The sequence below is a fragment of the Bos javanicus genome, chromosome 1 (assembly GCF_032452875.1).
Source record: "Bos javanicus breed banteng chromosome 1, ARS-OSU_banteng_1.0, whole genome shotgun sequence".
Classification (NCBI taxonomy): domain Eukaryota; kingdom Metazoa; phylum Chordata; class Mammalia; order Artiodactyla; family Bovidae; genus Bos; species Bos javanicus.
The window spans coordinates 19,566,797-19,591,579 of record NC_083868.1 but is presented as its reverse complement, the minus strand read 5'-3'; the positions used below and the strand labels follow the sequence as shown (position 1 = coordinate 19,591,579).

At 39.3% G+C, this 24,783-nt stretch overlaps 1 protein-coding gene across 5 annotated transcripts in view; it reads right to left on the bottom strand.

Annotated features, from left to right (window-relative positions):
- Window positions 1-24,346, bottom strand: part of C1H21orf91 (chromosome 1 C21orf91 homolog) — a 33,783-nt gene extending 9,437 nt beyond the window's left edge. The window contains exons 1-2 of one of the 5 annotated variants that reach the window (XM_061426555.1): window positions 24,241-24,346; window positions 22,879-23,012 (exon numbers count right to left, since the gene is read on the bottom strand). In XM_061426555.1, the coding sequence (XP_061282539.1) occupies window positions 22,879-23,005 (127 nt within the window). In that variant the 5' untranslated portion in view covers window positions 23,006-23,012; window positions 24,241-24,346. Of the gene's footprint in view, window positions 1-22,878; window positions 23,013-23,414; window positions 23,518-23,684; window positions 23,771-23,936; window positions 24,018-24,240 lie in introns of those variants that run through there. The other 4 variants (XM_061426468.1, XM_061426728.1, XM_061426642.1 and 1 more) reach the window with 4 other exon arrangements.
- Window positions 24,347-24,783: the final 437 nt, after the last annotated feature.

Genomic DNA, 24,783 nt, shown 5'->3' with positions numbered 1-24,783 from the left:
ATTAAGTAGACGTGCCTCACCAGGTAAACTCAACTATCTCAGTCTTGTTTCTTCCACCGAGTGTAAAAACCAAACTTAAAACAACTGCATACACATTTTATTTACCCCTTTGGTGCCTGTGCTGCAATTGTGTGTGTATATACTTTTTACCAGTTATTGTCTAGTTAGGTCAAATTTCCTGCAAAATTAAAATATTCAAGCACAAAACTTCAAAGCTCTATTTGACAACACTGTGTATGCCTTCGAAACCTTAACATAAAAAGGAAGTGCACAAATCTTGATTAGAAAGAAACCATTAAAAGTATTTTATAATATTATGTATGTTTTAATATAAGTAAGACAAAAAGGTAGTATCAATTACAGATAAAATAAATACTTCCATTCTGCTGTTTGATTCTAATACTGATTGCTAGGCAGAGAGAACCTGAAGCTCGCTTATTTTACTAGCTTTGGGAAATTCTTTAAAGAGCTTTCTTACTCTCTTAGGGCTCACTGCCAACAGATAGCTGGCCAATCCCTGAAACCATAAATGGGCTCATTCTCAGTCCATTGCCACAGCACTAATCTATGTAGCCATGGGTTAGCTGAATCCAAACCTTGTAAATTCTATTTCTCCTCCTCTGACCATGGGATTTTCCAGGCAAGAGTACTGGAGTCGGGTGCCATTGCCTTCTCCCTCCCTTACTATATATGAAAGGAAATCCTTCTGTGTATAAAAAGGATTCTAAACTAGGCTATGTGCGTTCACGCTAAGTTGCTTCAGTCGTGTCTGCCTCTTTGTGACCCCAAGGACCATAGCCTGTCAGGCTACTATGTCCATGGGATTCTTCGGGCAAGAATACAAGAGTGGGTTGCCATGCTCTCCTCCTGGGGATCTTCCCGACCCAGAGATTGAACCCATGTCTCTTATGTCTCTTGCATTGGCAGGTGGGTTCTTTACCACTGGTGCCACCTGGGAAGCCAAAAGAAAGTCATTATTCTTTGCTGCTAGTTTTTTTTTTGGTTTTAAAAATTTATTTGGAATGTTCAGAAGTTGTATTAAAAAAAAAGACAAAAAAATGAAACAACAAATTTCCCAATGTGCCCCAGAGCTTTAATAAGTCAATATAATAAATGTTTATTTGAAGAATAATGTGGGCTTTTAAAGTTAATGATTTTTTTTTAATCCAATCTTTCTTCTTAGTAATTTATGTAATAGAACTTTTTGTTCTCCAGAAATAATATTTTAAGTTTTACTTAAATCCCCACCCAAATGAATGTTTGGAGCCCAGTAAACACATAATTATATGCGTACTGGTAATCAGCTGAGATGAAAAGCAAGTCAGAGAACAACAATATTCAATTTACTATGAAAATATGTAAATGTGAATTTCAGATTCAGACACTCAAGTGAAAAATCCCCTATAAAAGACAAAAAAATGTCATGACAGGAAGAGTTCTGAACGTGGGAGTATTTCTACTTAGATGTCTCATGTGCTTATTCGCTCAGTCATGTCCAACTCTGTGATCTCCTGGACTGGAGCCTGCCAGGCTCCTCTGTCCATGGAATGCTCCAGGCAAGGATACTGGGGCAGGCTGCCATGCCCCTAGAGGTCCCAACTGCTCCTTACATTCACCCTGCCTCTTCCTCCATTCTTGCACCCACACCCAATCCCCCTCCTGAGTCTGGTACACCCAACTGCTCAAGGAAGAAATCTGGGTGTCCTCTTTGACAGTTCCTCCTTGCTCCCCATCCCAGATGTTTTACTGTCCACCTTGCTAGACTTCTTCACCCTAAAATCTAGCATATTTAATATTCCTTCACTCCATTACCACTCCCACTACGTTATTTGGGTCTTCATCACCATCCCCTCTCTAGTTCTTCCTTCCTCTAAGAAGCCTTTTCTAACCGGTTACATCTTAGCTAATGGCACCAGATTTTAAAATTGCTTGTTCACTGGCCTTTATCTCCTGCTAGATGTAAATTCTGTGAGAAAGAGCACCATCTGTATTATGTACATCCTTATTATCATAGTGCCTAGCACATAGCAAGTACTCAAGAAAAAGTCATTACATGAATAAAGGAAAATTAAAATTGTATTTAAAAAGCAAACCTAAAACTTATTACCAATTATTATTTGAGGTCTACTGCAATGAAGTTTTGCCCATCTGCAAGGTAACTAGGCTGTGCAGCTTTGCAGGCTCTCAGAAGTTAACTGGGCTTCCCAGGTGGCACAGTGGTAAAGAATTCGCCTGCCAATGCAGGAGACCCAAGTTCAATTCCTGGGTTGGGAAGATCCCCTGGAGGAGGAAATGGCAACCCGCTCCAGTATTCTTGCCTGGGAAATCCCATGGACAGAGAAGCCTTGTGTGTTATAGTCCATGGGGTTACAAAGAGTTGGATATGACTGAGCGAACACACACACACACAGAAGTTAATTAAAGACATCTTCCAGTGAAGTTACTCCTACGTTTGGTTTAATATGACATTAATCCCAAGAACTGATGAGTGGCACTGATATATAGAGATGCATTCCAGTGGCATCATTCAATCTGCCAAATAAAATCAGGAACTTCTACTCAATTACTTATTTTTATTATAAATATACATACTGTGAATATACAAGGCTGTTTTATGTAAACTGCAGCTCATTCATCCAGATCTGTATCTATACCTTCTTTAGCTCACTAAAAATTTAAAACCTGAATCAGTTTTAAAGTTTAATTTGAAAATACTTGTCTTGTAAAGATAGTTTAAAATACCCAATTCAGAAAATTTAATATACTGACATTTCATACACTTTTTTACTAGAAAAGAGTGTGAGTAGCCCACTCAATTTGTATCAACAATATATGTGTCATTTTATAAATTCCTGAAGTGATTTTGTTTTTTTCACCTCATCAGTTTGAATTAATATAAGAGAAACAACCACTGTTATTATCAGAGATCCCAGTGAGTTTTCCAATTGACTTTATAAATTTTAATTGCATTTACAAGTGTTAACAGCTCTGAGCACTAATTTGTTTCTTCAGAAGCTTTTCAAAGGAAATGAATCTAAATGCAATTAAATGAGTTGGTACTTTTCAGAAACTGAGTTACAAGTAATTTCCAAACCAGTTTCACAAAAACTGTACTACAACTTCCTAATAAAACTGAGGACCAATAAAATTAACAACCTGCTGCTGCTGCTAAGTCGTTTCAGTCGTGTCTGACTCTGTGCGACCCCATAGATGGCAGCCCACCAGGCTCCCCCGTCCCTGGGATTCTCCAGGCAAGAACACTGGAGTGGGTTGCCATTTCCTTCTCCAGTGCATGAAAGTGAAAAGTGAAAGTGAAGTCGCTTAGATGTGTCCAACTCTTAGCAACCCCATGGACTGCAGCCTACCAGGCTCCTCCGTCCATGGGATTTTCCAGGCAAACTGACATCCTAAGTATTAGGAAAACTTTAAAACTTATCACACAGATGGCTACATAACTTTGGGTCTTGAGTTCCTGATTAGTGGAGAACCAAGACCTTACTTGGCAACCATAATTGACAATATTTTGGAAATTTATTTAGGTGGACATTTCTGTATGAACAGTGGTATTTTAAAAAATTAAGCTGTTTCTATCCAATAGTTTTCTTTATAACATCTTTCCCCACTTCCATTTCTGATTCTGTTATACCATTCTCACATACTTTGAAAACCCTCCCACTAACCCATCTGCCATGCTATCTCCATTTCTATTCTTTAAGTTCCTTTCTAGGATCAATTTGCTTTAAGAAAACTTGGTTAAAGCCATAAAGGGCAAAAGCCACTCAAATGTAGACCTTCTTGTTTGCTTATCATTGTCACCCTTTTAAAATGAAGATGTTTCCATGCATATATTTAATATGTTTATTGTAGTAACAGTTTGTCCTCTCACAAGATGATACTCCAAATGGCACTAAAAAACAGCCACAGAACCCCAAACACTTAAGTTTTACGACATGTCCCATCACCTTCTGCTTTTCCCTTTTAGCCTCTTGAAGATCTTATTTATGGGTTGGTGGTAATTAGAGAAGCAAAGCAATCTTTTCCTGCTGGTTCCCCAGCTGGTCCTATCAAACAGTACCATCTCTCAGCCGACTACACTGATGTTACATGCCTTATTTTCACAGGTTCTCGACTCCTATCATCTGACTGCCATATGCATATTTACTCTGCAATTAGTCTTCCTTCTGAATGTGACTGCTATATTTCATTTCTCAGTCAAAGGACTGGCTTCATATAATTTGGTATTCCATAGGTTGAGCAAATATAATACAACCAACTGTTGGATGTAAAGCTGTAATACCTGTTATCATATCAGCAGGAGACTGGAAAGCTCTAAGGGAGTAAGCATTTTAACTTTTACTACAGCTTCAAAATAAAAAAATAAAAAATTAGAGAACTGGCAGTATTGGTTTTCCAAATGGTGGGTTTGTGTATTCTTTCTTAATTTTAAAGTAAAGCAAGATAATTTAGTTATGATTCAAGTTTCAGGTTAACAGGCTGTGAAGAAATTTTAAGCACACTGCCTCCAGACATAACCAACATTTGTGCAACGATTCACAGTACTGCTTCAAAATCTTTTTTTATGGAGGCTCACATTTGCCCAGCATAAAGAGTTTTCCAAGAGTTAAGGTGTTTCTTCTTGTGATGATCTTATCCTGGTTGCTAGGAATGGGAGAACAAGCATCTACATGATTATGTGTTGCCCATATTAAGCGATGTTTATGTACATCTTTGTTGTTCCATCATGTCCGACTATTTGTGACCCCATGAACTGCAGCATGCCAGGCTTCCTTGTCCTTCACTATCTCCTTGCTCAAACTCATGTCCATTAAGTCAATGATGCCATCCAACCATCTCTCCTCTTGCCCTCAAATCTTTTCCAGCATCAAGGTCTTTTCCAATGAGTCAGCTCTTTGCATCAGGTGGCCAAAGTATTGGAGCTTCATTCTTCCAATAAATATTCAGGACTGCTTTCCCTTTAGGACTGACTGCTTTGATATCTTTGCAGTCCAAGGGACTCTCGAAAGTGTTCTCCCGCACCGCAATTCAAAAGCATCAATTCTTTGGTGCTCAGCTTTCTTTATGGTTCAACTCTCACATCCATACATGACTACTGGAAAAATCATAGCTTTAACTATATAGACCTTTGTCAGCAGAGTGATGTCTCTGGTTTTTATTTTTTAATATGCTGTCTAGGTTTGTCATAGCTTTTCTTCCAAGGAGCAAGTGTCTTTAATTCACGGTGGCAGTCACGGTCCGCAGTGATTGTGGAGCCCAAGAAAATAAAGTCTGTCACTGTTTCCACTTTTTCAGTAAGTGTTAATTGTAAAGATGGGAGCAAACAGCTAAACTCTATTGAAGAAAGAAGGAAAGGAAGGAGCTGTTATGCCTTTGTTTCTGAGGACCAGGTTTCCATTTCTGAAAAAAGGAATAGAGGAAAAGTTGGGCCTTCTCTGATGGCTCAGATGCTAAAGAATCTGCCTACAATGCAGGAGACCCAGGTTTGATCCCTGGGTCAGGAAGACTCCCTGGAAAAGGGAATGGCTACCCACTCCAGTATTCTTGTTTGAAGAATTCCATGGACAGAGGAACCTGGTGGGCTATAGTCCATGGGGTCGTAAAGAGTCAGATATGACTGAGTGACTAACACTTTTCACTTTTCTGGAAGTAGAGGTGGCATGCCCACAGCTTGAAGTCTGGATCCATACTGTAGCAAGTTCTGTTTAGCCTATAAATGTTTTTTAAAAATTTAGATTCACTTACAGTTTTCGATTTCTTGGTTTCCCTTAAAAACAAAATCAGAAGATCTGACAGCAAATGGCTAGTAATGAGAAGCAGCTACTGCCTGAAAATTGGGCAACTGCTCTTCAACAGTCCTTATCTTTCCCTTTGGGAGTGTGCAGGTACTTGTGACTTATCCAGCGGCAAGCACAGCCATGCTGGTTAGTGATTCTCACACTGCACCAAGACTCTGTAATGATGTAGGTCTGGATTGCTTCTGCATAGGTAATGGCTGGACACCCCAAGTGACCAGGCTCCTCTGCATTTGATGATCAAGCAGCAGCCAAGCCATGATTCAAGAAGAGTGATCACCTTTAGATCTACTGCCAGTCACAGGAAAGCAGTGGGAGGACGCTCAGATTATCTAGGCTCTTACTAACGAAAGGCAGATTAGCCTGAAGGTGGGAAGCGAGGATGAATAGCTGGGGCACCTACTTCCTTAAATCTGCAACAGGATGAATAGTTGGGGCACCTACTTCCTTAAATCTGCAACAGGACAAGCTTCTACCTCTTGGAAAATTTTATCAGTTGTGCTCTGTGCCCAGTGGGTTCTGTGGTTAACAGTGCTCCATTCCCCTCCCCTTCACATCACTTAAGAGTCTTTCGTGTTCAAATACCCAACATACTGTTTAAAGGAACAGGGAATTGCTTATCTCTGCCTTGGAAACAGATGGAATTATTGGAAACTGTACTAAGCCAATACACCGATGGGCTCAGCAACTTGCTTTTCCAAATTTTGAGAATCATTGCCTTAAAGAAAGATATACCAACAGGAGGTCTGTGGACAGCATATTTCAATTTAGGAGATATTTATGCCAAAGGTTTTTGGGTGTGCGAAGAGAAGGATTGAGCAGTTAGTCAAAGCAGCTTATAATCCAATAAATGAATTATAAGGGCAAATTTCAATCAGCAAAGAGTTCAGAAGGTTGATGTTAAAAGGCAAACCTCAACCTCAAATAACCAAGGAAGCCACAGTAGAACTGAATTCTTGTAATGATGGATGTATAACCTGCAAATAATTTATCAAAAAGAAAACCTTTCTCAGTGAATTTTACTTTTTCATCATAACAGTTGGGAAACTGGAGAAACACACCTACACAACAACTGTTTATTACTAACTGGGTACAAAAAATAACAAGCTACACTCAATCCTGCTCTCAAGTTTAGTTACCTATTTTAACGAGAAAGGTCCACTAGAACTCTCTGTGACAGTGGACGTGCTCTCGCTCTGTGCTATATACAGTACGATAGCCACTAGCCTTATGTGGCTACCAGGCATGTGAAATGTAGCCAGTATGACCAAGGAACTATGTTTTACTTTTAACTTTAATTAACTTAAATTTAAATCACTACCTTGTGGCTAGGTTACCAAATTGGACAGGGTAGCTTGTCCATAGATAATTGATGAAGTACAAGGGTATTTGGAAAAAGAATACGAATGGAAGTTATCCATCTTTAGGATACTAAGCTCACAGTAGCACAGAATATAAAAAGCTAAAACTGCTTTTCTAGCACATTAAAAATACTATGTTTAGACTATAATTGTTAAGTGGCACAAAGAATTATAAGTTATAAAAACTTGTAAATAACCCAGTTGACCTAAGTAACCTTCTACTTATTCCATTTTTCTAAGTAAAACTTTCCCCCAAATAGGCAAAGTCAAAAAGATACACATTACGTAAACAAAAGGTAAGTCTAGAAAAAAGGCATTCATAATACATGGATGAACGAGGATAAACCATTATGAAAAAGGAAATTTATGAGTTCAAAAGTAAGAAATGTGATAGCTATGTGAACTCTGCCCTTTATCTCCTGAACTGCTGTCTGCCTAGTTAAGGTTTTGCCTGATTTATTTTCTTACAAATAAGAAAAACAAAATAAAAGCTGTCCTGCAGCTATTTATAAAACATGTTTTATATCTCAACTTCTTTGCATATATCTGAATCATTGTTCCTGAAATTTTAGTTGACTATTCCTTATATAATGCTTTACAGCAGCATCTAATAGAGATTTACTAGCAAGTGAATTTGAAGTCATTTATAATTCAATTACTACTATAGGTAGTAAATGGTAAAAATTAAAACTGATGGGAAAGCCATTTGATTAAACAAACTAAAGATTTTTCAAAAAGGCAATAATTGATGAATCATACTAAAAAATGCTAAAAAAGATTGTGACTATGTACTATAATTGAATCACAGCATTTCTAGAGTAAAAGGAACTTTGATTTACAGAAAGGGTTTGGAGAGCTAGTGTCCAATAAAATCGTTCCATGATGAAACAATTATAAAAATTACAGTCCAATGCAGTGCAACCTTTTTTATCCATTAATATGAAAAAGATGTTTCTGATATATTAAATTAAAAGACCAGTTATAAATGGTATATATAGCCTGATTTCATTTTTAAACACAATTTACCATGTATACATGCATACTCTACTGAAGAAAATAATTTATAAAACACCAAAAATATTAAGAGATTATTGGTAGATATGTGGGATTGTAAATCTTAAAATTCTTTTTGCTTCCTGTATTTTGATTTTTCTGTAATAGTTTGTTTTTTCAATGAAAATAAAAAGAGATGGAAAGAGAGAAATTTCATTTCAATGAGAGAAAATCTTTCATCATTTAAATACTGAAAATTTAAAACATTTTTTAAAAAGCCTATAAAGAAATATTTTGGTTTGGGAAAGAAAACAGTGTGTCTTAGTGCAAGACAAATCAGGTTTTAAGTTATATACTGTATGTTCCAATGTATTAAGTAAAACAAAAAAATTATACTGGAATGATAAAAGATACACAGTCCTAAAATATCCCAACATTCTGAATATTTTTAAGGTTGAAAATTTCCTTAGGCTAACAATGTATCTAGCAAAGGATAACTTTCAAATCAAAGATTTCCCTCCTCCGAAGTCAGATTATAACCACTGCATAGTTTTATCTGGAAATCCTTGTTGGAGACCCAAAGACTTGAAAGGCACTGAGGGAAAAAGACACTGACGTGTGAACACAATTCGTATTGTTGAAAGAAACTGGGGAAAGGATTAGCTTTGATTGTTGCTGTTTAATTGCTCAGTCTTGTCCTAGTCTTTGTGACCCTATGGACAGTACGCGGCCAGGCTCCTCTGTCCAGGGCATTTCCCAGGCAAGAATACTGGAGTGGGCTGCCATTTCCTTCTCCAGGAGTTCTTCCCAGGGACTGCACCCACATCTTCTGCTTGGCAGGCAGATTCTTTTACCACTGAGCCACTGAGCAGGGCAGCTGCTACATGAGGGAAATTACAGGAGCTAGAGCAGAAAAATCTACTGAAAACCAAATCATAAAAAGGTAAACTCAGGGGACTTCCCCAGTGGTCCAGGGGCTAAGACTCTGCACTCCCAATGCAGGGAGCCCAGGTTCTACCCCCGGTCAGGAAACTAGATCCCACATGTTGCAGCTAAGAGTTTGGATGAAGCAACTAAGACCCAGTGCAGCCAAAACTGAGGATAAAGTCAGACTTCAATGTATGTAAAACACTGAATTATTTTGGCAATGGAAGAGTTGTTCAATACACAAATGAGTCAGAATAATCTTTTCAGAAGACTTCATCTTTTCAGATGAGATGAAAACAAAACACTTCTATATTTTAATTTAAATCAACATGAACAGTTGCACCACATGCTGCTGATGTATTTACCAAAGAGCTCCTACACTTATTATCTTTTTGTGATCTTTGAAGTGGCCCTGTGAACACTGGCAACAGTGTAATTTATCACTTCTATTTAATATCAATACAGGTTGCTGCTGCTAAGTCACTTCAGTTGTGTCCGACTCTGTGCGACCTCATAGACAGCAGCCCACCAGGCTCCCCCGTCCCTGGGATTCTCCAGGCAAGAACACTGGAGTGGGTTGCCATTTCCTTCTCCAATGCATGAAGTGAAAAGTGAAAGTGAAGTCGCCCAGTCATGTCCAGCTCTTCGAGACCCCATGGAGGCAGGTGCATACTAGGAGGAAAGTGAAGTCAATTGTGTTTAAGACACAGGGAACTAAATAAACAAAGTATGGAAGTGAGAAAGAAATGGAGGAAACTAGAGGAAGGGAGAGACAGTGGGCATGGATGATTGGCTTGTAGAGTGCCTTTGAAGAGGTAATAAAGGTAGCCAGTTAAGTAGATACCTGGTCATGAAATGTTTCATGTGTCATGTTAGGCAGTTAACAGTCTAACCAGAAGAAAATGGTAAGGAATCAGTGAGGAGTTCTAAGAAAATTAATGGCATATCAGATTAGCACTTTAAAGACCCTTCTGGTGATACTGAGAGAACTAGGGGTGTGGGGTAGTGACAGGGATGGGGGATCAAGTCTATAAACCTGACTAAGCGGGTCTTGAGGTGGTACTGTAAGAAGGAATAAAAGGCATACAGCTCGAAAAGCAGAGCTTACGTAAGATTTCAGCCACAACCCATCACCTCAACTGCACAACTTTACATGGAAAGTCCTGAAGAAACTGGAACCATTCATTCGCAGGGCAGTTTTTCAAAGTTTGGTCCCGAGACCACCTGCTTAAGAGTCAGCTGGGATTCCTGGTAAAATGCAAATTCTGGTACTCAACTGTAGATCTATTGAAACACAATCTCTGGGGTATTGGGCCTGGAATTCCATGTGAACCAAAGATGAAGGAAATAAAAACACATGTGTATATGGAAATAAGGAGATAAATTTAGTCTGAGAAACTTAAATTCAAGATACCTGTGCTGTCGTTCACTCAGTCATGTCTGACCCTTTGCTATCCCATGGACTGTAACATGCTAGGCTTCCCTGTCCTTCACCATCTCCTGGAGTTTGCTCAAACTTATGTCCACTGAGTCGGTGATGCCATCCAACCATCTCATCCTCTGTTGCCCCCTTCTCTACCTGCCTTCAGTCTTTTCCAGCATCAGGGTCTTTACTAATGAGTTGGCTCTTTGCATCAGGAGGCCAAAGCATTGGAGCTTTAGATTCATCAGTCCTTCCAATGAATATTTAGGGTTGACTTCTTTTAGGATTGACTGGTTTGATCTCCTTGCTAAACAAGGGACTCTCAAGAATCTTCTCCAACACTACAGTTCAAAAGCATCAGTTCTTCAGGACTCAGCTTTCTTTATGGTCCAACTCTCACATCCATTGGAGAAGGCAATGGCAACCCACTCCAGTACTCTTACCTGGAGAATCCCATGGGCAGAGGAGCCTGGTAGGCTGCAGTCCATGGGCTCGCTAAGAGTCGGACATGACTGAGCAACTTCACTTTCACTTTTCACTTTCATGCATTGGAGAAGGCAATGGCAACCCACTCCAGTACTCTTGCCTGGAGAATCCCAGGGATGGGGGAGCCTGGTGGGCTACCATCTATGGGGTCGCACAGAGTCGGACACGACTGAAGCAACTTAGCAGCAGCAGCAGCAGCTCACATCCATACATGACTACTGGAAAAACCACAGCTTTGACTATATGGACCTTTGTAGGCAAAGTAACATCTCTGCTTTTTAATATGCTGTCTAGGTCTGTCACTGCTTTTCTGCCAAGGAGCAAGTGTCTTTCAGCATCTAAAACACCTGCAGAATATCTAAATGGAGAAGCCCAGAAGGTGGCTGGATAAATAGGTCTGGCATTTAAAAGAAAATTGGCCTATGATATGTTTATGGAGTTCCATTAGCTCATAAAGGTATAGCTGAAGCTCATGCAATGAAAGAAACAGATAGTGAAATATGAGAAGAAAAGAAAAACAAGGACAGAATTCAACAAAAGAGTATTTCAGGGATCTGCAATAGCTAATGAACTAAAGAAGAAGAAAAGAGGGCAGAAATAAGAGGCCAGAGCTATTTTAACAGAGAACCCAAGGAGCTGAGTGTTTCAAAGAAGAGGGAAATGTTAAATGTCAGATTTTGAAAATGGCAAGGACATGAAACTCTTTATTGTATTGACAGCTAGGAAGTCACTGGTGAAAGCAAAAGAGGAGGCCAATTACAGGGGCATTGAAGAGGAGGTAGGGAGGAAGGACAGAGGAGACACTGAATGGACACTGCTCTTGCGAGAACTAGCTTAAGGGACAGAGAGGAAAGCTTTCCCCCTTGGTTTTTTTTCTTATAAATACAGGAGACAGGAGCATTTCCACCATTCTAATCATCTTTTCGGTCAATCTGCCAGGTTACGGAGAAGATAACTGTAAGTATGCAAGATGATGTGTCATTATACGATAAAACAAATGAAGGCAAGAATAAATGAAGAGTGGGTGGTAGAAAAGAGAGACAGGGTGTAAGAAACATGAAATTAAATTATGCTTTAATTAGTCTCGACTGAGAATTGTGATATTTTAATTTCTTTCCTCAGATACTTATGACTGCTATTTCATTTGGTTAGCAAATACACTGGTAATCAAAAACTAAGTTTTCTTAAGAACTGTCTTATACATTACATAGGAATTATTATACTGTATTTGTTCTACTTTGTAGTATAAATACAGCCAAAATGTTGACTGACATTGAACTGAACTTGATTGTTGACATACTGAAATTATTCCAATGAGTCAAAGTAACATGGTCAAGGTTATGAAGGATACTTTAATACCACCAGACTTCCTCTATGTGTGAACTCTGTTTTCACAACAGACTAGCAATTATCATTTGCTAAATTAATGGCAGATATTATTTCATCAGTTATTGTGAGTTTTAGATATTGAAGATGTCATTCAAGTGTATTTGAATAGCACTCTGGTGGTTGGAAGGCGCTTTTACTATTAAATTTAATCTCCATTTCATGTAGGAAATGAACACTAAGTGTGAATTTTAAATAAGGTAATACATGGAAAAATATAACGGCGACTGAATTTATTCTTCATAAAAGGCAAATGTCTCTATATTGCCTTCTAATATATCATATAACTTATTCTTGTTAACTGTATTATCCTTAGCTACCAAGCAATTGCTGGCACACAGCAGTTGCTTAATTAATATTTACTGAATGAATGTGTATAAAAATCTCTATGAACATAGCTTTGAGATTCAGATTTTCATGGGTGCCACAAACCATTATTTTGCCTTGCTGTTATACAGCTGAGACAGTAATGCCAAAACGCTAACTGAAATAGATACACTAGTTTAAAATTATTTGTAAGCAGTCACTGTTTTCCCTTATTACAAACTATAAATCCAAGGCTCAGTGTTTAATGGGCTTATTCCCTTTATCAAAATCCTAATAGATGGTGTGCCAAACTGGATTAGAATGATTTAAATTCATTCTAACTAGAACTATAAGTGACAGCATTTTGATAATTCTGCAATGTTACTTGGCCACTTGGATTTCAATTACTTGTTACATTTTCCATGTTAACACCTTATTTGAAATTCACAATTAGTGTTACTATTCTTTACAAGGTAGAAATTAAGGTGCTGGAAAAGTACCTTTGAACATCTAAAGTGCTATATAAAGTTATGCTGTCTTACCACCTACTTCTTCTCTTTCTAGGAAGTATTCCAGGCTCACCTACCAAAGGAGATAGTGTGTAATTCCAGGATTGGTGCTGATAATTTCACTTTAGTTTGTACTGTCTGCCTCCACTTACTCAGAACCTATTCCCCCTTGAGGGAGGCTAATCAGGCTAAGCACTGTTACTTGAATGGCTGGAAGGAAGGAGAGCAGTGTCAGAACACTGCCTCATGACGAGCTGACACCTGTACGATTCCGTAGCAAATGTCAGTCTACAGTTCAGCTTCCTCATGTCTTCTGGGCAGCAAGACTGTCATGTGTGTGTCTCTTCTTCCCAGCCCTTCCCTCTTCTCTGATGATCTAATCTATGTGCTGTGAAGACTATATTTTCTTGACAGACTATTTAAGTTACAAACTATATGGAGACTGTATCATCCTACTGTCTTCGGTCATGAAAATTGTCTCCTTTTGGATATTCCACCAAATGTGTATTAATTAAACAGCATCACAAGTAGAAATAGCTTTTAAAAAGCAAGCACTTCTTGGGACCCAAATTTTCTTCCTTGCTTGAACATTCACATTGGTGTAATTCATCTGTAACTTTGCCTAGAAGTTATTTAGTATCTCTGAGATTTCTTAAGAGTTCATGTAATTTTCGTTGGAAGCAGAAATGATTTAGGCACTTGGACTTTTGGGATCAGGTTTGGACTTCCAAGCGGTGTGATTCTAGATTAGCTTCCCAGACTCTCTCCTTATCGCCCTCATTTATCAAATTGGGATAACCTAGCACCTATCTCATATAGCTGTATTAAGAATGAAATAATGCATGTGGAACACAGAATAGCTGATAAATAATACCTATTATTTAGATAAGTCACTTACCTAAAAGTGTAAATCTCTTAAGTATTTGACAATTGGACTAGCTTCTCCTAACTAGAGAGTCATTATTTCATTTCTTCCTGAGTAGAGAAATTTACCTTTGTCTTCTTTCTTCACAGGCAGTATTATTTCGTATGCAACAGGAAAATTATTTCTGGGCAGCTGATTTCTCTTTATCAGCTTTCTAGTAACAGCTATTATAAAATTATTTCAATCCTGAAAAGTGTATCCCTTTACTGAGAATAGATAATTTTGACCTAACAATTTAAAAGATTTCCAATCTAGATTTAATTTGTTTCTGGATAACTCATAAAACATTTCTTTTCATCTCTGCCAACACACTGGGTGGAAATGAATTATGAATTTGAATCAGAATGTCATTTTTATCTATTGTAACAAATACTTTATTTATAATCGTGATGCTTCTATTAATAAGATACGCTGGTAATATACTGTTTGTTTTCAACTTTAAATCACTGATTTAAAGAGCATACTTTTATCACAGACTTAACAGGCACTCCAGATCATCAAACACCTTGAAGGGGTCATCATCATGAGCAAACACCACTCTGCTGAGGTGTTCAGAATAATAAGATTTGCAGCATGTAAATGAATGTAGAAACTCCCACTCTAAGCACAGTCCTGTTTAAGACTTCTTGCTCTGTGGAGAAAAAATACTGTTTTCTATTCTCCTGATTGCAAAAAAATAACCAGATATTACTGCTAATATTATTTGCTACATTTTTCTTTTGAATATAATACAAAGTTCTATTAGTAAGAGTCACAAAGCTTTTAGGAGACTCTAGAAAGATCTCAGACAATTCTGTGCAAGGACAGAAAAATAGCAGAAGAGTTTCACTGTGGGCAAGATTAAGGGAAAAACAGAAAAAAAAGACAGTCCTCTACAGTCTCCTTTAGGCTAATTCACTCATCAATCAAAGATTTCAAGTACTCATTCATAACTTCTGGCCAATCCTCGTGCTACTGCTAAGTATATACTAGTAAATAAAGGAGGCTCAAACTCAATTCCTTAGGGAGCCAGAAATGGAGGAGGGGGAGCACAAAGAAACAAAGAAATAAACCAATAGTTACAGCAACAAATTATACCAAGTGCCATAAAGAAAAGGGTGCTAACAGGAAAAGAACACGGGGGTTGACAGTGGTGTTGGGTGGCAGGGAAGGCTGCTTTGAGAAGTATTAATAACTTTTTAAAAGTTAGGGCAGGCATGTTCTTGCTGTGGCACCACCTCTCAAGTATTTTAGCCAGGCATGTATGTCTTCACCTTTTCCATAGTTCACTTCCAACCCCAACATTTTTTATTGCAGGGATGGAGGGGGAATTAGCTTATTTATTCACTCATTCATTTTGAAAAGAAATATACGTAGTATAGGATAATACTTTACCTTTAGACATGCAGTGTGAAGTAGTTATGGGCTATACAAGTGAGGATGTCTACAGATTAGGTGCATATACAGATGTGTAGTTTAGGGGTGGGGAGAAACATTCTGCAGCTTCATTCTGAGTATTAAGAGCAAACAAATAAATCTGAGCACCATTGCTTATGTTGCCAAGTATTCTTGGAACAAATGGCAACAACTGGAGTTCAGCCTTCTGAATTAGATTCTGGCACAATAATTTCAAGATTAAGAAATGAAAACACAAAACTGCTCTTACTGGTAACATTTGAGAACCAGTATGACCCAATGAACTTAGGTATCTTGCCAAGAAAACCCAACTAGTAAGTGGCAGAGTCAAGATTCAAGGCCAGGTCTGAGTCCAGGGCCCACATGGAGCAGAAGGGGAGCAGTGGCAGATGTACCCAGCTGTAGAAAAGCAATCTTCCCTGGAAAGGTGAAAGAAAATTAGAGACACCAAGGGAACATTTCATACAAAGATGGGCTCAATAAAGGACAGAAGTGGTAGGGACCTAACAGAAACAGAGATATTAAGAAGACATGGCAAGAATACACAGAAACTCTACAAAAAAGATCTTCACGACACAGATAATCACAATGATGTGATCACTCACCTAGAGCCAGACATCCTGGAACGCAAAGTCAAATGGGCCTTAGCAAGCATCATTATGAACAAAGCTAGTGGAGGTGATGGAATTCCAGTTGAGCTATTTCAAATGCTAAATGATGATGCTGTGAAAGTGCTGCACTCAATATACTAGCAAATTTGGAAAACTTGGCAGTGGCCACAAGACTGGAAAAGGTCAGTTTTCATTCCAATCCCAAAGAAAGGCAATGCCAAAGAATACTCAAACTACTGCACAATTGCACTCATCTCACACACTAGTAAAGTAATGCTCAAAATTCTCCAAGCCAGGCTTCAACAGTACGTGAACCGTGAACTTCCAGATGTTCAAGCTGGATTTAGAAAAGGCAGAGGAACCAGAGATCAAATTGCCAACATCTGCTGGATTATCAAAAAGCAAGAGAGTTTCAGAAAAACATCTATTTCTCCTTTACTGACTACGCCAAAGCCTTTGACTGTGTGAACCACAGCAAACTCTGAAAAATTCTGAAAGAGATGGGAATACCAGACCAGCTAACTTGCCTCTTGAGAAATCTGTATGCAGGTCAGTAAGCAACAGTTAGAACCGGACATGGAACAACAGACTGGTTCCAAATAGGAAAAGGAGTATGCCAAGGCTGTATACGATCACCCTGCTTATTTAACTTATATGCAGAGTACATCATGAGAAACGCTGGGGTGGAGGAAGCACAAGCTGGAATCAAGATTGCCGTGAGAAATATCAATAACCTCAGATATGCAGATGACACCACTCTTATGACAGAAAGCAAAGAAGAACTAAAGAGCCTCTTGACGAATGTGAAAGAGGAGAGTGAAAAAGTGGCTTAAAACTCAACACTCAGAAAACTAAGATCATGACATCTGGTCCCATTACTTCATGGCAAATAGATGGGGAAACAATGGAAACAGTGACTGATATTATTTTTTTGGTCTCCAAAATCACTGCAGATGGTGACTGAAGCCATGAAATTAAAAGACACTTATTCCTTGGGAGAAAAGTTATGACCAATCTAGACTGCGTATTAAAAAGCCAAGACATTACTTTGCCAACAAAGGTTCATCTAGTCAAGACTATGGTTTTTCCAGTAGTCATGTATGGATGTGAGAGTTGGACTATAAAGAAAGCTGAGTGCCAAAGAATTGATGCTTCTGAACTGTGGTGTTGGAGAAGACTCTCGAGAGTCCCTTGGTCTACAAGGAGATCCAACCAGTCCATTCTAAATGAGATCAGTCCTGGGTGTTCATTGGAAGGACTGATGCTGAGGCTGAAACTCCAATACTTTGGCCACCTCATGCAAAGAGTTGACTCATTGGAAAAAGACTCTGATGCTGCGAGGGATTGGGGGCAGGAGGAAAAGGGGATGACAGAGGATGAGATGGCTGGCTGGCATCACCGACTCGATGGACATGAGTTTGCGTGAACTCCAGGACTTGGTGATGGACAGGGAGGCCTGGCGTACTGCAATTCATGGGGTCGCAAAGAGTTGGACACGACTGAGCGACTGAACTGAACATATGTATAATGAGCAGTAGCATTAACCATTATATTTTATGTCCTGAGATGGGTCAGAAACTTGAAAATTCTCATAGCTTTTTTGCAACAAGTTCATATGAGATCTGGCTGTATGCCTATCCTCAGAATACAATGCTTCTTTTGTAAAAATCCATTCCATTTTAAACTCCTGTGTTAGAAGAATCACCGGAGCTTTACTTGTTGGTCTTAGTTGTAGCTCAAATAGTTTGCTTTCAACATAGTAACCTTCAATTACTAGAAAGGCCTCTCTATCGCTGATCTTGGTAGGTGGACACTCAAATGTCTTTCACCCCTTTCTTTGTAAAATACTGATTTTATTTGGAGCAGCTTCTCCTGAAAGGGCAGTGGAATGTATAACAAATTGTTAAGGAGGACTTTAGGAAAAGCTCCTTTATAGATTCAGGAGAGAAGGCTACTATGTACCTTTTGTCAGATGCCCCTTCTATTCTGTCTGAGAATAAGGAAGCAATGGCTGGAGTTCCAGGAGCCATCCTGGCTCATGAGATGACTGTTGATGGCAAATATGTGTTAAAGAAAGTGGATTAGTAAAACAGAAGCAGCTTGAGTCTTTCTGATCATGGAGCTACCACACAGACTCCAGATTCAACTTCTTTTACTATGAGATATGTAAATATTCATTCCATATCATTTCATCATTATTATTTGGATTTTCTATTACATATAGCCAGATCTAATTTCTAATGGGTATCTTTCCAACCAAAATTTATGTATGATCTCAATTTTAAATTCATCCTAAACTTTAGAAAGTTTGAAGTTAAAAAGAGAAAAAATTGGGAGTAACTAAAACGAGGCCATCATAAAATTAGGACAGGGAAAAGAATCTGGAACCTGGCTCCTCAGATATGGCTTGTTAGCTTACTAGATGTGGCTTAGCCTAGCTTTATCTTTTTAAAGAAACAGTCTATAAAGTAATCACCAATTAAACCTATAATTTCACTTCCACCCCTCCTAACTCCTGTCCAAATAAAGAGGTTTTACTGCTAGAGACATTTTAAAAGTGTTCAAATTTATTTAAAGTGACATTAAAAGGCAGTTAAAAAATTAATTCTTCATCTGTACTTCTAAGTATAAAGACAGCTAAGCTAAATTCAAAAGTCACATCAGGCTTTATATTTAAAAGTACTCTTTTAGCTAATAACAAGGCATGATGCTTGTCATTATGCAAAGCGAGAGAAAGAGGTTAATGCCAGATGGAGTTAGCAACATACAGCCTCCCTATCACAAGTAAAGTGGTAAGCCTTTACTCAAGTGGAAAGATGCTGACGTGTTAGAAGCATGCTGATGTGTTAGAAGCAAGACAAAGGGAAGAGCTGTTGACATGCTTTGGGTAGTTAATAATCAGTCCTGACTTCCAAGCTAAATCACAATATGAGATTCAAGCTGCTCCATGACTACTGGCCCTGGGAACAATGTTTTGGTCAAAGACTCAGAGAATCAAGGAAAAATGAGATTAAAAGTGAGCACTGGGTCCACCAGTGCCTTAACTAAGAGAAAACATCTACAGACTTCTTGCTGGAAAGATTACTAAGGATCTGAATTCGGGTCTGTTTCTAAAAAACTTCCCAGAAGGTTCAACCAATTAGGGGAGAATGAACTCTGAGATGGATTTTACAGTCTAGGATGGACTGGTTTGAAATGCTTACTTAATTAACTAGCAAGATCAACTCACACTGAAAACTCTGGCATAAGAGGAACTGATCTCTGTCTTATAAAAAGCTCCTCTCTACTGAATAAAAAGGAAGTCAATTATTAGAGGAGGAAGGTAAAAATACTAAGGGTTTCCCCGAACACTTGGACAGTAAAAAAATCTGCCTGCAGTGCAGGAGACCTGTGTTTGAGCCTTGAAGAATCCCATAGACAGAGAAGCCTGGTAGGTTAGTCCACGGGGTTGTATAGCGTCAGACATGACTGAATGACTAACACATACATAAACAAAAATACTAATTATTCGCACAGTATTTTGGCACAAAATGAAAACTGATACTATGAAGTAACAGACTGTAGCCCTGGATCTCCCCCACCCCCTATCTTTAGTTTCATTTCTGACTGTGCTATATTAACAGCTGAGTTTCATGACTGGCTCCTGACTACCCTGGGCTACCTTCTTCCCAGCCTTAATAGCCTAGGGATTGGTCATCAGTAAAGAACTTTAGAAAGATTTGAGTACCATGCACTACGATGCACATTAATGTATTTGATTATACATACATAAAATGTTTATAGTGTCTTGGCGCCAAGGACAGGTCATAGTATTAAGAAGTTTATGCATCTTTCTCCTACTCCTAGAAGTAGACAAGTAATTCCAATGGTGAATTATATGTCCCTCCCCACTCCTTGCCCAAATCAATTTCCTTAAAGTGTATTTCTTAGGTTCTTGAAGTATATCACCTCTGGTTTGAAAGTATATGAAATGTAGGTACTCATTTCTTTGTAAGTACTTTAAAGACACAGAAAAAAGGCAACTTAGAGCCATGCTCAGAATATGAAATCTTTCCTACAAGATTAGTTTCTTTCTTTCTTCTTTCATTTTCATTTTATAAATATATGTATGCACAGTTTTAAAAATCTGATTAGTTTAATTTTGATTTTATGCAAGCAACATTTGATTAGGCTAGTTTTGATCTGACATAAACTACAATCCAGAAGGTGTAAGATATTAATATTTGTGTTTACTATGAATCTGTGGACTCAAAAAATTCCAAGAAAATTTTTAACTAGCCTCTTAGGTGAAAGATGAATAGAAGGCTTTAGAGCAAACTTGGCAATTAGAAAGCTAAGAAACCAAGTGAGAGCAACATTACCACACTACAGAAAGGTTATATCAAAGGTAGGAGAGTTAAATGTCACACTTTTTAAAGTCCCACTTACTTATCGAACATTTATTGATTGGTACTGTGCTTAGAATTTGGTAGGGGACAAAAATGTTCAAAAACATTTTAAAAGGTTTATTGACATAAACAAAGAATATAACTTGTTTCACCTTTTTTTTCATTGACTTTTAAAAAACTTGTATACTGATATAAAACTTGAAATTTTGTGGGATTCAGGGCTCTCATTTCCCTTCTTTTCCCCTAAGATTTCTAAGATTAAAAAAAAAATCTCATATTAAAATGGTTATAATGCAGAAGCTCATCATTGTGTTAAATATGAAATGTATTATATTTGTGAGACTTAGGAATTGACTTCAGATAAGTTGAGAAAAAATTTAAGTCTAAAGTAATTTTCCCTAGGAAAGTTTAATTGGCATTACAAATATAAAATCTTGAGTGTATGTAGAACATAAGGAGAAATAGTTCTAATTCAAATTGAGACTTATTTTTGTCTTTTAAGTTAAAGATAACTATATTTCAACATTGTAGGGCTTATGACAAGCTTACACATTGAGAGAGGTTTATCAGAGATGAAATATTTATAAGGATGGTACCTGAGAAATATCTGTATATTCTCTATACAGTGATGAAGAATCAGTTAAAAGACATTAAAAAACAACAACAACTAGAAAAGCAAATATGAAAGTTTAGGTTTCTTCAGAAAAATCTTACCACAGCATGAACACCACTAATGATAATGTAGCAGGAAACACTGGCTAGGAAAAGTTGGCTGGCTGAATATCAAGGACAGCGATTAGTATTCAGGAAAATAGGTTTCTATTACCCCATCAACTAAAATAACTATCGACAGTAGATCAATGGAATTAAAAGGACATATGCTAGAACTAGATTGCCAGGCTTCCGCAGTCGAGCACTGTCATACATTGCTGAGCAACTTCAAAGTGCAGTTTCTAGGTCTTGAAGGTTAGGCTCCATCAACTTTAAAATGGATAATAGTAGCCATCACAGAGATATTTTGAGTTGAATAACATAATCCACATAAGGTGCTTAGTGCAGGGCCTGGCACAAAACAACAGCCTGCCATCACCACCAGAGCAACCCTTAACAGTCCCGCTACCTGGTTGTGTTTTCCTCAATGTAAACAACTTTGGGCTGAGTCATTTCCAATGTCTGTCCATCTAGAACCAAAATTTACAATGGAAAAGAATATACAGGGCCAATATTGTTTTATGCATTTTATGCAATCCACAGGAAATCCATGTTCTTCCACAGATTAGCATGTTTAGCAACTACACTTCTGAGTACAATGGCAAAACTATCACAACCAGTATCTTAAATGGAAAATGAATGTCATATAATTAACTCTACATGTTTTTAATAGTCTATTTATAGTTATAATTTTAACTTTTACTACAAAGTATCTAAATATATTAATTTGGTGCCTATAACAATTTCTGAAAAACAAGTCTTAAGAGAAATCTCAAGGTAGATAATCCTATTTTTTTTCAAATGGAAAGAACATTTGTTATCTCCTACTTAATAAACAGAACCAGTAAAGAATAAAAATTAATCTAAAGGTCTAACAAAATCTCTCTACTGGTATGTTATCAGAATATTAAGATCCTTTTTTGTGTGACATAAATATTTAAAAAAATCAGCATTTATCAAGGTAACATCAAGATTAAGGAAACATACCTTACATGTTTCTCGGAGGCAAACTACTAATACCCACAGACACATTAGCTGTGCATCAACCTAAACACTTAAATAATAGAGATTTAAAAAAAAGGTATTTGGAGAACTCATTTGTGTACTGTTAGAGATACTACTGAGAAATTTTAAAAGCCCTTTTAGTTTAAAAATTATTAAAGGCGTGTGTGATCATTGAAAAGTTCTCTAAAAATTTAAAAATGTGCTTCAGATAATGAGCACTGGAGAAAAAATTAAAGCTCACCTCAATTATGTACGAGCATGGTACAGCCAAAACAATATAGTTATATTTGCCTATCAACGTAAATGTTTGGTTATGTTAGTTCTTAATATTAAAACAAACACACAGATCTGTTAAAATCTGACAACTCAATAAGCTCTCAAAACAGAAAAGTTTAGCAGTCACTACTCATTTTTATATTAGTAAAACTGAGTTAATACTGTGGGAGTAAAAAAAAAAGTTTCTCTTAAATTCATAGCTGTGCTACCTTCAGTTTCATTTCCAGAAACCCTTATCTTTAACAGATTTCCACTTGACACAATTTGCAATCATTCAAGAAACTAGTTTTACCTTATAACCAGAGTTCAGCATGAAGTAGTTCTGTAAAGTTCACGGCATAAAATGAACCTATCCAGTGTCCTTACCGTCAATATTTAGCTCAAAACAAACGTGGCAGAAGGAGAGTGTTTCTTTGTCTGTTCCCAGTTTACAAACACTGCAGATGTTGTCATCATTCAAATCAATGCTTACAAACTGCTCCTCTTCGTTCATAATGCCCCTATTAAGAAACAGAAAAACAAAGTTACACAATTTCAAGAACTTGTCATCACGGCAATAGTAGGAACTTCTAGGAAAGAGAAGGATGCTTTTCAGTTTATCTAAGGCAACAGCCTCACGAAACAAGCATCGCCACACTAATACTTTTACCGTCCAAGGACACAAAGCTAGAAAGTCCAGCCGCAAGTGACACTATGCCCAAGCGCCTTTTTTGGTCCTGTGTTGTATTTAGTTGAGGGGAGCTGATGAAGAGCAATTTTCGGGTATTCTAGACCGCTTCCATCCCCGACCAGGCGCAGAAACAGCTTAGCAGCGCGGCCTCTCCAGCTACCGGGGTCTGTCAACCTACTTAACGCTGTTGAAGGGAGGACGAGCGACGCGCTCGGGACACCGCTCTCCTTACTTCATTGTGGGAACCTTAGATGCGTCTCGCTAGCTCGGCGTAGCGAGATCTGCTATTCCAGGTCCGCGGCAGGCAAAATGCACGTGGAAAAAGTGAACACCAGGGAGGGGTCCGCCGCGTCCCCGGCATCCGCACGGAAGGTCGGGGAGCGGCTCAGGCACGGCCGGACGAGCCGGGATGGCCAAGCCCGGCCGGGGGTTTCGGCGGGGGGAATCCCAGAGCCCGGCCGGCGGGAGCGTCGCGTCCCCCGGCCCCGCGGCTTCCTCCCACCCGGGGAGAAGGCGTTAGAGAGCTCCAGCAGCCGGTTCGTACGGACTCAGCGCTTCGGAGAGCCTGGTTCCGCCCGGCCTCCGGCGTTTGGGGGCTCGCGCCCGCCCCTCAGGATGCCGCGTCCTTCTCCCCGACCGTCCGTCGGGGCGCCCCGCGCGCAACAGAGACTGGGGCCGCGGGGCTGAGAGGGCAAAGGCGGCGGGACCGCGGAGTCGGGGACCACGGCGCGGGCAGGGGAAGCAGGAGCTTTACCGTCCGGGTTCGCGCGCCACCGCAGCCGCCGCCGATCCGCGCGGCTCTGGCTCCTCACTATTGTTTCCGGCCGCAGCCGAGCAGCCAGCCCGCGCGGGCCCCGCCCCTCCCGGGGGGCCCCGCCCCCTCCCGCCGGTGCCATCCTTCCGAGGCTCTGAGGGGAGAACGGTGGGGCGGCGCGGAGGGCTAAGCCCGCGCGCTCGACCGGCGGCCGCCAACCCCCGCAGCTCCCCGGCTGCACCGACGCCGCGGCCTCGGCTCGGATTTCCTCCTGATCCCGCGTCTCCTGGCCCGGATCTCTCACCGTTCGGTGGAAGGTGGCTCCTCACACGCCCCTCCTCGAGGCAAGTAGATAGAGGAATCCGTTGTCACCTCCCCCTTTAGCGTAGAGGAAACTACTGCCTCCGGGCGGGGGCCGCGTGGGCCGCCAAGTGACGAGGCTGGGGGACACGGCCAGAGATACGCGGGGAGAACTTTGGGTGAAATCGCTAGACCGAGGCAAAATAGTATCGCTGAACTTTTGAGTTAGGTGCCGGTTGACGAGTTTAATGGGAGAAAAGTTTGTGTTTCAAGTTTTCGTCATTTAGGGGTAATTTCAAATCCAGAAGCTTTATTTTTTAAGATTGTTGTAGAAATGGGGCGCCCCTCCCCTGTAATATGGCGCATTCCTAACACGCCCACGAGGATAATCCCGGAGCCCCACCTCTTATTTTAGGTTCCGCCCCTTTAGAAAACCGAGGTACTCAGGATCTCTTTTGCCCACTTTGCTTTCTGGTTGACATTCTTTCTTTTAAGGTTATGATTCATATAACACTTTGACTTACATTTTCTATTGTAAGACTCACAA